Source organism: Schistocerca nitens, chromosome 2, assembly GCF_023898315.1.
Source record: "Schistocerca nitens isolate TAMUIC-IGC-003100 chromosome 2, iqSchNite1.1, whole genome shotgun sequence".
Taxonomy (NCBI): domain Eukaryota; kingdom Metazoa; phylum Arthropoda; class Insecta; order Orthoptera; family Acrididae; genus Schistocerca; species Schistocerca nitens.
This window is the reverse complement of record NC_064615.1, coordinates 727,743,319-727,758,075: the sequence shown is the minus strand read 5'-3', so window position 1 is coordinate 727,758,075 and position 14,757 is coordinate 727,743,319. Positions and strand designations below refer to the sequence as shown.

At 38.1% G+C, this 14,757-nt stretch overlaps 1 protein-coding gene across 9 annotated transcripts in view; it reads right to left on the bottom strand.

Moving 5' to 3' along the window:
- The window catches only part of LOC126236927 (zinc finger CCCH domain-containing protein 13-like), a 264,568-nt gene extending 250,534 nt beyond the window's left edge, over positions 1-14,034 (bottom strand). For all 9 annotated transcript variants that reach the window (XM_049946596.1, XM_049946597.1, XM_049946598.1 and 6 more), the window contains exon 1: positions 13,572-14,034. In XM_049946596.1, the coding sequence (XP_049802553.1) occupies positions 13,572-13,780 (209 nt within the window). In that variant the 5' untranslated portion in view covers positions 13,781-14,034. The remainder of the gene's footprint in view (positions 1-13,571) is intronic.
- Positions 14,035-14,757: the final 723 nt, after the last annotated feature.

Here is a 14,757-nt window from a genome sequence, read left to right as displayed (position 1 = left end):
CCAGTAATCACAAGATGGAATTCTTGGTTCCATGCAGTTCAGTGTTGGACACACACTTACCAGTAATCATCGAAATTTTCAGATCGTTGGAAAACAAATGGCTCTGAGCACTATGGGACTCAACTGCTGTGGTCATTAGTCCCCTGGAACTTAGAACTAGTTAAACCTAACTAACCTAAGGACATCACAAACATCCATGCCCGAGGCAGGATTCGAACCTGCGACCGTAGCGGTCTCGCGGTTCCAGACTGCAGCGCCTTTAACCGCACGACCACTTCGGCCGGCCGTTGGAAAACAAAAATGCTGCTCATTCTTAATCATTTAATAAATGAAACTCCATCAGATTTAGTCATCTTGCTGTAGAAATTTGTGTGTGACACACATGCTTGCACTATCAGTTTAATTGCAACACTAGAAGGCATGACTTACTCCTTTTGCACATTTGTTATGGGAGGAACTTGAAGAGTATCAAATTACTATTGACAAGGAGTTGTGAAGGTTGTTTTTCTACAGGCATGGTTATTCATTTTGACACACTCCAAAATAGATGCAGGAAGCATCTGCAAAAAATTGTCTCAAATCTGCTGCTATGAAAAGTTTACAACAGTTATGTAAACACACAGCACCAGACCCAGTTAATACTTTTTACAAAAAAATTGGCAAGCTATTCAATCCTATAGTTTGTGGTGGAAAGCTATATTTGAATGAATTTGCTGCTGTTATTATAGAAAAAAAGTTTCTAAGAAAAAGCATAGTTATCATTCGGTTGAAACCTTGTTAACTGTTTGAGATGTGATGAGAAGCTTGATATAGTGCAACTTCTACTCTGTGAGAATATTAAAAGACAATTAATTTGGAAGAGTTGTTTTATCTGCAATTTGGGCACCTTTCAAAAGCATGGATGCAGAAAGATACTTCTCAGTGTACAATTTAGATGTGACAGAAGGTGCTCAATGAAGCTGGACACTATTGAAACAACTTCAATGATTGCATTCAATAAACAAACATTTGTATATATGCCTATATTGTGTGTTAAATTGAGTGAAAACTAACACTATGGTGTTGTGTTACAGAAATAAACAATTTCCTATATTTTTTGTAAAAAAAAAAAAAAAAAAAAAAAAAAGGTGAGAACATTCCCGAAAAAGGAAAAAATTAAACTTCAAAGTAAGAAATTTTCGTGTATATGAAGATACATTCTGAAGGGAAACAGCTGAGCCCTCACAAACATTCACATTAGGCAGAGGTCACTCTTGACATGACATTCAGTTTTTCATCTACATTTACAACCACACTAGGGGCATGGCAGAGGGTATGTCCAATTGTACCAGTTATTAGGGTTTCTTCCTGTTCCATTTATGTATGGAGCCCTGGAAGAATGATTGAATACCTCTGTGTGTGCAGTAGTTATTCTAATATTTTCCTCACTATCTCTATGTGAGCTATATGTAGGGGATTACAGTATATTCCTAGAGTCATCATTTCAAGCCGGCTCTTGAAGTTCTGTCAACAGACTTTCTCGGAATAGTTTACATGTATCTTCCAGTTCAGTTCCTTCAGTGTCTGTGGCACTGTATCATGGATCAAACAAACCTGTGACCATTTCTTTTGCCCTTCTCTGTATATGTTCTTATATTTTCTGTTAATTCTATTTAGTACGGGCCCCACATACTCAAGCAATACAGGGTGTACATAAAGTCAGACAACACTTGCGCTAGTCACAAACAGGTGCGGAGCGAGCCATTTCAGGAAATGGCCTTCCCATCACCAGATCTCACTGCATGTGACTTTTTTCTGTGGGGACATATTAAAGATCTGGTGTATGTACCGCCTCTACCACGTGATGTAGCAGAGCTCCGGGAGAGAATACGGAAAGTGACTGCCACAGTTGATGATGCCATGCTGGGACAGGTATGGCAAGAATTTGATTACCGTATTGCCATCTGCTGGGTCACTCATGGTTAGCACATTGAATGTTAGTACAAAAAACTTTCAGAGTTCCTCTTCAGAATGCAATATGTATGACATCTGTACAATGTTTAGTTCTTGTGCAATAAATAATTGAAAGTGTTCCCGGCTTTATGTTCACCCTTTATTCTAGAACTGACCACACAGGTGATTTGTAAGTAATCTCCTTTGTAGAATGATTGCACTTTCCCAGTACCCTACCAATAAACAGAAGTCTACCACAATCCATGACCGAGGCTATGTGATCATTCCATTTCGTATTCCTACAAAGCGTTACACCCAGCTATCTGTATGAGTTGACCAGTTACACCAGTGACTCATTGATATTATAGTCATAGGATACTACATTTTTCATTTTGTGAAGTGCACAAATTTACATTCCAGAACTTTTAAAGCAAGCTGCCAATCTTTGCACTGCTTTTAAATCTTGTCAAGATCTGACTGAATATTTATGCAGCTTCTTTCAGATAGCACTTCATTATGGATAACTGTATCATCTGAAAAAAGTCTGAGGTTATTATTAATGTTGTCTACAATGTCATTAATATACAACATGAACAGAATGAGTGAACGGAAACGCCCGATTCCACCCGCCTGCTTCAACGCATGAAGTAAGGCTGTTGTGGTGTGTGACATCTTTACGGCGCGGAGTTTATGAGTTGGTTGTCCGTAGATGTTGCCTTGTTTGTTTGATGATGGCGCCCTCTGGCGTGTGTGTGTGTGTGTGTGTGTGTGTGTGTGTGTGTGTGTGTGTGTGGGAAGGGGGGGGGGGGGGGGGGTTGGGATGGCTGACCTACTTTGCAGTGCTGAAATTTGTTGGTGGTAAGTAATTGTTTTTTGGGGTCTATTTTTCTCGAGTTGTAACGTTTCGAGTATTTATTGTGTAGGTGTTGGTTTTTCATATCGATAGTTATGGTTGACCTATATAGGTCAAGGGAAATGATTGATTACAATTTTTGAAGTTTTATATGTTGGTATCGGTGTTTTGGTATCGTCACCTGTGGTCAAGGGAAATCTCTGATTCCAATTTCTGTGCTAGTGTTTTGGTATCGTCAGCTGCGGTTGACCTATATAGGTCAAGGGGAATGTCCAGTTCCTGTAGATTTTGTAACTTTTTTTTGTTCATCATTTTGTGTGTTTTGGGATCATGGTGTTTTTTTTTTTTTTTTTTTTTTTTTTTTTTTTTTTTTTTTTTTTTTTTTTGTCCTCTTCCTAAAAGTGCCAATTTCCCGCAGTTGTCCCATTAGTTTGATTGTATTTTTGGAGGGAGATGTTATCTTATTTATTTGTATTTTCGTGTTTTTTGCCATGTGGGTCATTCCATGTCAATTCAACTAATTTGAGAAAATGTTCCAGCTGATAATCTCAGATTTGGCTGAAATTTAGCACACCAATGCTACCAAGTATGGAACACTCATGTACAATATTTTAAGTTCCCCTGCCAATTAGTTCCAGAATTATGGCTTGTGAAAGAATGTGGCGTGACCCAGAAATTGCAACCCACATCTGGCAATCTATCTTCAGACCCAACTTCAGGTCTTAATAACTTTGGAACTATTCCGCACAGTCCAGTGAAATTTTTACAACCCAGTAACATCCACTTAGAGAACACACACTATGAATTAAAACACCAACAACATATTTCTGAGGAAAAATAATAAATTCCAAAATGTGATTAAAAAAATGTAATACGTTAAAAGGTGCCAAATATAATTCCCTCAAAAAGGGTATAAATTTTTTTGTGGTAAGCTTAATGTGGCCTAAACACACACAGAACTCATCTTACCCATATCAGTCACACAAACAGAGTTACATGCACACAAAAATTTGAAAAATTACCTAAAAAACATGGATTTTCTAAGTGTGTAACACAAAAGGGACAAGTGATATCCAAGCCAAATTTCAAACACTGCATAAGTAGACCATAATACAATATGTGGCAAAATTTCAACTTGTTGCTGCAAGGCGTTTGTGTACAATAAAAGTTGACAGAGATGTATTTGGTTAAGTTTCTTTTAACATGATTTAGCAAGTAATAGTGATGATGCAGACAGCTTGTTTCAGATAAAGCTGTAGCAATTGTTAGGAACCCTTAGGCAACAGAAAGTTAAACAATGGTAGTTTTCAGGGACAGAGTGAGTCATTGTTAGGCAAGAACAACAAAGGAAACAAGCAACAATTACAGGTTACTCATGTTTTTAAGATTCTAGTTCAGACTGGTCAGTACTGTTGTGGAAAGTCATTATGGAGGCAGAAGAGTGTATTAGTGGCGCTTTTGTTCAAACAAGTTGCAGTATTGGTAGAGCACAAGCATCTGAATGTCTTACACAACATATGGAACAAAATGTGGCACTCGCTTTGTACTGTATGATCTGGATGAATCGGACCAAGATTTGTTGCTACGGAGAACTGGGATACACCACGTGGGCACAAGAAGTACAGTTCCAGGAAACTTTAGTGTTTGTTATCATCATATGAAAGTGTTTCTGGATAAGTATTCTTTCCTACAAAGAAGTTGTTTTGATGCATTTCGGATTCATAAGAAGACAGTGAAGTGTAGCCTCAGAGAAATTGATATAAAATCAGTATTGAAAGTGAATCATTGCATGGGACTTAACATGAAAACAAAACAAAAGTTATGTTCCAGGTGTGTTACACTACTAAAATATGAAGAATATTCTGATAATTTACATGACAGTAACGAAGAGTATTGGCCACCTACAACCACAGCGGATGTGCAATTAAATACTTCAGTGACTGCTCTTGGTTTGCCTCCCATGAAGACACACGAAGTTGGGAAAAGAGACAGGCCCAGCTATGGTAGAAGAAAACTACAAGAAGCTCAAATGGAATTAAAACACAAAATAGCTGACACACTAATGGTGGAAGATTAAGAACTATCTGCTCCAAAGGAACAGAAATCATGCCAGAAATGCTCTGGTTTGAACAAAATTGTGCTTGATTTGAAAGAAAAATGTGCAATATCCACACGCCAGAAAAAGTAGCTATTCTTACCCTTGCACCTTCCAGCTGGTCTATTGACTACACTGCAAAGGAATTCAATGTTTCTACGTATATGGTAAAGCAAGCCGGGAAAATAAAAGCAACCCAAGGAGTGCTTCCACAACTTCAGCAGGCTCAGGGTAAGCAATTGAGTTCAGAAATAAAGGTGCTAGTGTCGGAGATTTATGAAAATAATGACAACAGCTGAACAATGCCTGGAAAAAAAGACTATGTAACGGTGAAAATGAGAGAAATGTACGTGTACAGATGCAAAAATGACTATTGCTATGCAACATATCAGAACTATATGTAGAATTCATGGAAAAGTATCTCAATACCAAAGTAGGTTTATCATCTTTTTTCAATCTTCGGCCAAAATGGGTTGTGCCTGTAAGTGCAAGGGACACACACAATGTTTGTGTATGTGAGACCCATCAAAATGCTAAGCTGATGTTTGCTGCTATAAAGGATTCTGGTCTGGATTACAAAGGTGCAATGAAGCTGCTAGTGTGTGACATGATCAGTTCCTACCAGTGCATGATACATAGGTGTGAAAAGTGTCCTGGTAAGGCAAATCTTGCAGAACACATGAATAACAAACTGTATGGTGAACTCCTTATGGATGACGATGAACTTGTTTCTTATAAACAATGGACACACATGGATCGCACAAGTCTTGAAACAAAGCAAAGTACAGTGGAGGATTTTGTTGAAATGTGTTGTCAAAAAACGGACAAACTGACCACACTCAGCTTCACAGCAACAGCACAATCGGCTTCTCTCCAGTTTTGTAAGGATAACTTGAAACAAGACGAAATTATAGTAATACTAGACTTTTCTGAAAATTATGCATTTATAGTTCAAGATGCCATCCAAGGATATCATTGGGACAACAGACAAGCAACTCTCCAGCCATTTGCGATTTACTATAGAGGTGAATCAGATGATGAGTCTGTCATGAACCTGTGCATTTTTACTGACTGTTTACTTCATGATGCCATTGCAGTTCAAGCCCACATTCACACTGTCTTGGCATATGTGAAAAACAAGCTGCCTCACATACATTTTGCGAAATACTGCAGTGATGGGGCAGCTAGTCAGTACAAAAACTGTAAAAATCTCAAAACTTTATGCATGCATTACCATGATTTTCAGTCATGCAGAATGGAATCTTTTCACAACAAGTCATGGTAAAAATGTATGTGATGGTATTGGTGCTACCATTAAGCGCATGACATCACGAGCTACTCTGCAGCACCCTACAGAAGGTCACATTCTCACACCTCTTCAGTTATTTACCTGGGTACAGAAAAATATCTCTGGCATGCAATCATTCTGTTTCGAAAGATGAGGTGAAATCAGTCGAAGAGTTGCTAAAAAGCAGACTAGAACACGTTAAAACTGCTGCAGGCACAAGGAGCCATGATCACTTCTCTCCAGCAGACTCTGACAATGTGCAGATGAGCAGACTGTCCGGTTATAACTATAGGTTCATGCACAACATGTGTCTTCACAGTGTGTCTGACTCAGGATTCAGAAGCAAAAGCAGCAAGAAAACAACCAGGTTGCTATGTTATTGCTGTTTATGATGACAAATGGTACTTAGGATGTGTTGCAGAGTGCTGTGAAGCAGAAGGTGATGTATTTGTGAACTTCATGGCACCAGCAGGACCAGCAAGATCATTTCGTGGCCATGTTTGGAAGACAGGTGTTGGATTCCTTTTGAACATATTCTTATGACAGTTCCAGTTCCTACCACAGTGTCAGGAAGACAGTACAATTTGCCACTCAATGTACAGAGTACAGTAGCTAAAGTGTGGGAGAACTTCTGTTCGAAGCACAATCGACTGGTTTTTAGCAGTTAAGGTGCAGTAAACATTAATGATAGGTTGTGTTAATCTGTCTATATGTTGTTGCTTTGTGATTAAACAGTTGTGGGAGAGGATAAGAAGAGGCAGAACAGTTTACGATATGTTTTTACAAAATTGTGTTGTGGAACAATGGCCACATCACCAAATACATCAGTCAACTCCCATTGTACACAAATGTCTTGCAACAACATGCTGAAATTTTGAGATACATATCATTATGGTCTACTTATGCAGTGTGTGAAATTTGGCTTGTATACCACTTGTCCCTTTTGTGCTACCACACTTTGAAAATCCATATTTTTCAGGTAATTTTTCAAATTTTTGTGTTTTCGTATGCATGTAACTCAGTTTTTGTGACCAATATGGGCACGATGAATTCTGTGTGTGTTTAGGCCACATTAAGCTTACCACAAAAAAATTTATACCCTTTTTGAGTGAATTATATTCGGCACAGAGGGCACCTACAATATGTACCTTTTAACATATTACATTTTTTAATCACATCTTGGATTTTTTTATTTTCCCTCAGAAATAGGTTGTTGGTGTTTTGATTCATGGAGTGTGTTCTCTAAATGGATGTTACTGGGTTGTAAAAATTTCACTGGACTGTGTGGAATAGTTCCAAAGTTATTAAGACCTGAATGAAGATAGATTGCCAGATGTGGGTTGCAATTTCCAGGTCACGCCACGTTCTTTCACAAGCCATAATTCTCGAACTAATTGACAGGGGAACTTAAAATTTTGTACATGAGTATTCCACACATGGTAGAATTAGTGTACTGAATTGCAGTCAAATCTGAGACTATGAGCTGGAGTCCCTGGTTGAACTGACATGGAATGACCCATATGTATGTAGTGACATCATAGGCGCCATTTTGGAGACACTAAGAATAGCCATTGGCACCATATTGATGACATCATGGGTCAAAGCTGACAGGTGAAATCAGATACTTCCATAATCCCACAGAAAGGGTACCAACACACTTCCCTGAGGCACACCTGAAGTTACTTCTACTTCTCACAATAACTTTCCATCCAAGATAACATACTGTGTCATCCCTACTAAAAAGTCCTCAATCTAGTAACAAATTTCACTTGAGACCCCGTATGACTGTATTTTGGACAATAACCCTAGGTGTGGTACTGAGTCAAATGCTTTTGGGAAATCAGGAAATAGTGTATCTACGTGACTGCCTTGACCCAAAGCTTTCAGTATGCCATGTGAGACAAGTGCAAGTTGGGTTTCACGTGATGTTTTTGGAATCCATGCTAGTTGGCTTGGAGGAAATGTTCAAAATACCTCAGTATGTTTGACGTCAGAATATGTTCTAAGATTCAATGACAAATCAATGTCAAACTTATTGGGTGGTAGTTTTGTGGATCACTTCTACTACCCTTCTTGTAGACAGGTGTGACATGTTCTTTTTTTTTTCCAAGAAATAGGCATGGGCTTTTATTCGAGGAATCTGCAATAGATTATAGTTTGAAGAGAGACTGACTCGGACACGAATTCAGTATAGAATCTGACAGAGATTCCACTGGACCCTGGAGCATTGTTCAGTTCTAGCGATTCAAGCTGTTTCTCAACATCACTGACTTTTCATAGGTACAGAGTTTAAATTGAGGGAATTCTTCAAGGTTTTCCTTTGTAAAGGAAAATTTGAAAACAGAGTAAAGAATTTTTACTTTTGCTTTGCTACCCTCAATTTCAGTTCCACTCTCATCCAAGATGACCTGATGTTAACTTTGGTGCCACTAACAGCCATTACATTCAACCAGAATTTCTTTGGGTTTTGTGAAAGATCACTTGATAATATTCTTTTAGAGTACTCACTGAAGGGATCACACATTGCTGTCTTGACAGCCAAATACACTTCATTCAGCACCTCTCTATCTATGGTCCTTTGCTTTTACACTTATTATGCAGTAATCTCCGTTTCTTTACAGTGACTGTGTATCCTGGATGTTTCCTCCCATTATAAACTGTTCTGGTGGGTACATATTTATGCAGTGAATGGTCAATTACTCTTTCAAACTACAGCCAGAGTTCCTCTATGTGCTCCTATCCTGTGCTGAAAGTTTCAAGTTCCTCATTGAGATATGACATATTTATTTTTCACTCTGGTTTACTGAAAATATATATCTTTCTGCTTGTTTTCATTGTACATTGTACTTTGGTAATCATTGTTGCCACAACCGCTTAATGGCCACTGATACTACTTTTGATGTGGGCATCCTCAGAAAGGTCAGGTCTATTTATTGCCATTGGATCCAATATACTTCCATCGTGAGTGGGGTTCCTAACTATGTGTTCTCGGTAGTTTTAAGAGAAGGCATTTAGTAAAGTTTCACAGAATGTCTTATCATGATCACCAGCAACAAAACTATAATTTTCCCAAGTAATTGCTGGATTATTAAAGTCTTCACCAATGATTACACATGATTGGAGAACTTACGTACAACCAAACTGAGGTTTTCTCTGAAGTTTTCGGTTACATCAGGAGACGAGTCTGATAGGTGACAGAAGCATCCAATTATCATTTACGCCCACCCCTGATACTAAGTATTGCCTAAACTATCTCACATGCAGCTTCAATTTCTACCTCGGTGGATTTGAGTTTCTTGTCCACGGCAACAAATACATCACTTCCATTTCTCATTTGCCTACCCTTTCAATATACACTTAAAATTTCCCCAAAAACCTCACTGCTATCAATAAGGAACAGAAATATGACAGAACAATGCTATCCCAGAACAGCTGACAATGCCATGTACTTCAAGCTGGCCACTAGGTTTTGACAAGTGCCACAAGACCAGCTCTGTGTTCAACACTACAAGGGCAAATACTGGAAGATTTGGAGAACAAATAGTGGAAGATGTGCGGATTCAGCGTACAAATGGGGATTAACAACATCACCCAGATACATCTGTGGTGCAACTGTTCAGCAAATTAAAGGTACGGCCCCAAAACGATTCTTTCACGGCAATCAGGAGGAGGACCTGATTGCAACAGAGAATTTAAATGTCTTATTATTGTGATTTTTTCCAGTGTTTTAATATATGTACATCTACTATTAAAGAAAAAAATGTTTTCTTGTATGATGTGATGCTAGCCAAAAAAATAAACTGAAATGTTCTTAATCCTCCTCTACTGATTACAGCACGAAGCAAGAGGAAAGAAATGAAGCTTATAACTACTCAGCGAATGGACAGAGAAGAATTACTAGCTAAAAAAAATGACATACAGAAAAATTAATTTCTCTCACTAGGTTTAGACAACATAATCTGATAACAGTCTTGTTTAAGATGCTGAATTAAATAGTGCTTGAACTAATAGAAATTCCCAAAAGTGCTTCACAGCTTCAAAATACTTCAATGATTCATAAACCATATATGGCAATAGGAAAAAACCAACATGTTCATATTCACAGACATATTTCTATTCTGTATACTGCAAATATGGAATTTCAAAGGAAAATAAATGAGGCCAGAAGTAATTTCTTCCACATTTACAAGTTGGTGTAAACATGATATTATCAGTAAATATTAATATTTTTAAAATTAAATTTTTTTGCTGTTCTCTGTTTACTTAGGCACCTGACACAAAATCTTTCGCTTTGTAACGTTACTCAAAGTCATAAATGAAATTACTTTTAATTATATGATATGCAAATTGAGGTGCTTTGATTATGCTATAAATGTCATCAAAACAATGCAGCTAACACATATTAAAAGTGACTGGTGATGTTTGTAAAACAGACCTCACACTTGGCACTCACGAATATATGCCACAAAGTTATGATGTTGATCAAACTCCTCCTCTAATTTCTCTCCCCATCCCACACCTCTTGCATCTCATCCAATGCCAATTCTCAGCCCAGGGGTCACCAGGACTTTGTCCAAATCCTCAGTTTATTTTGAGTAATAAGTGTTATTTTTATTACAGCATAACTGGTATAAAATAGAACTCAGCAAGTCTGCTATTTCTTTTGAACCTGAGGTAAAGTTGTGTCTGGGTACTGGCCATATGCTGCCGCTTTAACTACTAGCATGAGGTTTTAACCCTAGCTGAAATTACAACTATGCCACTGAGAGCTATCTCATCTGTTGGGACTGGGGCCAATCTTCCTGCAAGGTCTACATTTTTACAACAAGAGAGAGGTGGAGATAGCTCATCATTTGGATGTCCAGTATTAGGTACATGTTGGAGCTTATCATGGAAATAGCAGTTCGACCAGGAAGCGAGGACAGTGTAAATTTGGGTTGCTTGCCAGGATGTCTCAGTCAAGATTTGAAGGGTATAGTGGCAGCTAATACTTTTACTGTATGCAGCTAACAGCATGTAATACCACAATATCTGCTACCTTAATTCAGTAAAAATTCATTTAGCCTACTTAAATTGTAAAAGATCTGTTCTTCCAGAGTAATGGAACAGATATTATTTACTGAAGGAACATTTATCAACTGCATTCTCATACTTCAATAATAAGAAAAGATATGTGAAGCTATTTATAACACATGTGTCCATAAAAATTACTTAAAACACCTCATCAGGTTTGAAGCATTACACAGTTTAGGTCATCAGTTTTGAGCTATAGCAGTACAGACCCTCGTCTAACACTCAACAAAGAGAAAAAGAAAACAGTTTCCTGAGAGTTTGGGGAAGCACTTCATACATGCACACATTTTTGTGGCCAGGTTAATTTTCTGAATAACAGTCAAAATAAGAGTCCATGCAGACCTTGGGTTGCACTGTGGGAATACAACAGACTTTCTAGTAACAGTGCCAGCAGGTGTGGTACCTTGTTGCCTTCCCCCTTATTGTCCGATACGAGTCACATTTTAACCTTTTTCATTTCTTCCATGTTCCCCTTACTCTTGAAAAGAACTAGGATGGTTGGGATGATTAATACTCCCCACAATCCTAAAGATGGATAGACCACTGGTAATTACTATGTGTGGCAATTTACAGCAGAGAAGTCTGTTAGCACTTGCTGCTCAAATTCTGATATTTTTTTGCCACCAACAAGATATAATAATTCCAATCCCAAAGAAAGTAGGTGTTGACAGATGTGAAAATTACCGAACTATCAGTTTAATAAGTCACAGCTGCAAAATACTAACGCGAATTCTTTACTGACGAATGGAAAAACTGGGAAGATCAATTTGGATTCCGTAGAAATGTTGGAACACGTGAGGCAATACTGACCTTACAACTTGTCTCAGAAGAAAGATTAAGGAAAGGCAAACCTACGTTTCTAGCATTTGTAGACTTAGAGAAAGCTTTTGACAATGTTAACTGGAATACTCTCTTTCAAATTCTGAAGGTGGCAGGGGTAAAATACAGGGGGCGAAAAGCTATTTACAATTTGTACAGAAACCAGATGGCAGTTATAAGAGTCGAGGGACATGAAACGGAAGCAGTGGTTGGGAAGGGAGAGAGACAGGGTTGTAGCCTCTCCCCGGTGTTATTCAATCTGTATATTGAGCAAGCGCAGTAAAGGAAACAAAAGAAAAATTTGGAGTAGGAATTAAAATCCATGGAGAAGAAATAAAAACTTTGAGGTTTGCCGATGACATTGTAATTCTGTCAGACACAGCAAAGGACTTGGAAGAGCAGTTGAATGGAATGGACAGAGTCTTGAAAGGAGGATATAAGATGAACATCAACAAAATCAAAACGAGGGTAATGGAATGTAGTCGAATTAAGTCAGGTGATGCTGAGAGAATTAGATTAGGAAATGAGACACTTAAAGTAGTTAAGGAGTTTTGCTATTGGGGGAGCAAAAGAACTGATGCTGGTCGAAGTAGAGAGGATATCAAATGTAGACTGGCAATGGCAAGGAAAGTGTTTCTGAAGAAGAGAAATTTGTTAACATCGAGTATAGATTTAAGTGTCAGGAAGTTGTTTCTGAAAGTATTTGTATGGAGTGTAGCCATGTATGGAAGTGAAACATGGACGATAAATAGTTTGGACAAGAAGAGAATAAAAGCTTTCAAAATGTGGTGCTACAGAAGAATGCTGAAGATTAGATGGATAGGTCACATAACTAATGAGGAGGTATTGAATAGAACTGGAGAGAAGAGGAGCTTGTGGCACAACTTGACAAAAAGAAGGGACCGGTTAGTAAGACATGTTCTGAGGCATCAAGGGATCACCAATTTAGCATTGGAGGGCAGCATGGAGGGTAAAAAATCATAGAGGGAGACCAAGAGATGAATCACTAAGCAGATTCAGAAGGATATAGGTTGCAGTAAGTATGGGAGATGAGGCAGCTTGCATAGGATAGAGTAGCATGGAGAGCCGCATCAAAGCAGTCTCAGGACTGAAGACCACAACAACGACAACATTAGAACTAGCTATAATGTTCCACTATACAAGGATGAATTTTTTGCTTATACAGGTGGCACATTACTTTGAAAACACGAAATTATTTTGAAAATCTGTATTATATATTACACTGCCAGAACCAGCAGTGTCCCAATAACAGGCTCTTTAGTCTTCTGCAACGTATTATACCGAAATTAATACGCAATATAGTAAAAACAGTATTAATAAAACGCAGCACGATTTACAACAGTAACACAAAGTGATCATAATCCCGTACACTGAACAAATGTAATTACGATTGTTCTAACGCTCAATCAAACAAAGGTGCGACTTTCAAACACTTGTTTACCAACGTAGTACTTTATAGAAATAATGTAGAATTACAAATGTAAGCTTACTTGCAGTTTTTTCCATACGTGCAGGTACCAGTCTGGACCCAGTGATGACAGAAATTGTCTTTGTTTGGCTGACCACTTGATGTGGATAATGTCGCTTTGGTTCCCAAACGTTCGAATACACTGGGTCTCCGAAGGGAATCCTTATTCTTACTAGGGCCGGCTTCAACTGTTATTTTACGCTTGGTCTGCTTCGGCATATTCTCGGGCATTTTACGGGTCTATTAACAACCAGCACACGGAAAACTGAGAAGTGACATGCACCTCTCCAGAAAGCAATATCCACTGACAATCGTCAAATTCTGATGCTAGCCTAACCATCGTCACAAAATGCTTAAAAAATAAGAAAATACAGATATTCGGTAAGAAGTTTTTGGAATGTAAACTAGAATTAAGACGTACAAATAAAGCACTACTTCGGATAAGTTTGTACACAAACACTACAAACATATGAGTACCCCCACCATGTTTGAGGCACTCAGGATAAAGATATAACATTTCAGTAGTTATACAGCTCGTTATCGATTCCTCATCTTCAAAACCGTCGAATCGAAAACTAATGTGACTGTTCCAAAGCAATGTGTGTGCCTACAGGGGGCATGCACACGTTCAATATTTATTGACAACACTAGTTTGTCAACCATTCAGTATAATATACCCTCATACAGTCAATAACATAGTCAATTGGCAACGCGATTTAATAATGTTAAGATATCGAACCACAATTATTTTAGCTGTAGATGGTAATTGAAATTTCATGAGAAGATCCCGTCGCAACGAAAACCACCTTTGTTTAGATGATTGCCACTCCAATTCACGTATCATATATGTGGCACTATCTCCACTATTGCACGATAATACAAAACGAGCTGTTCTTCTTTGAACTTTTTCGGTGTCACCTGTCAGTCTCACCTAAGTAGTGTCTCTAGTTGCCAAGTGTGTAAGAGTTAGCTTTGTTTGAGTTTCTGGTAGTCACTCTGGTGTGTGGAACAAATTGTTTCAGTCAGGAAACGATATTAATTTCTTAGTATTCAGTTTATTCCATGAGATTTTTGTGTAACTGCAACTCATCGTGGACGAACGGTGCCGCCATGTGGTATACAGTGTATCATGTGTGAATGTGTCGTGTGCTTTGTAGAAAGGTTATGTTAAATTTTATTTAATTTAGTGTCCAATTTGTATTTCATCC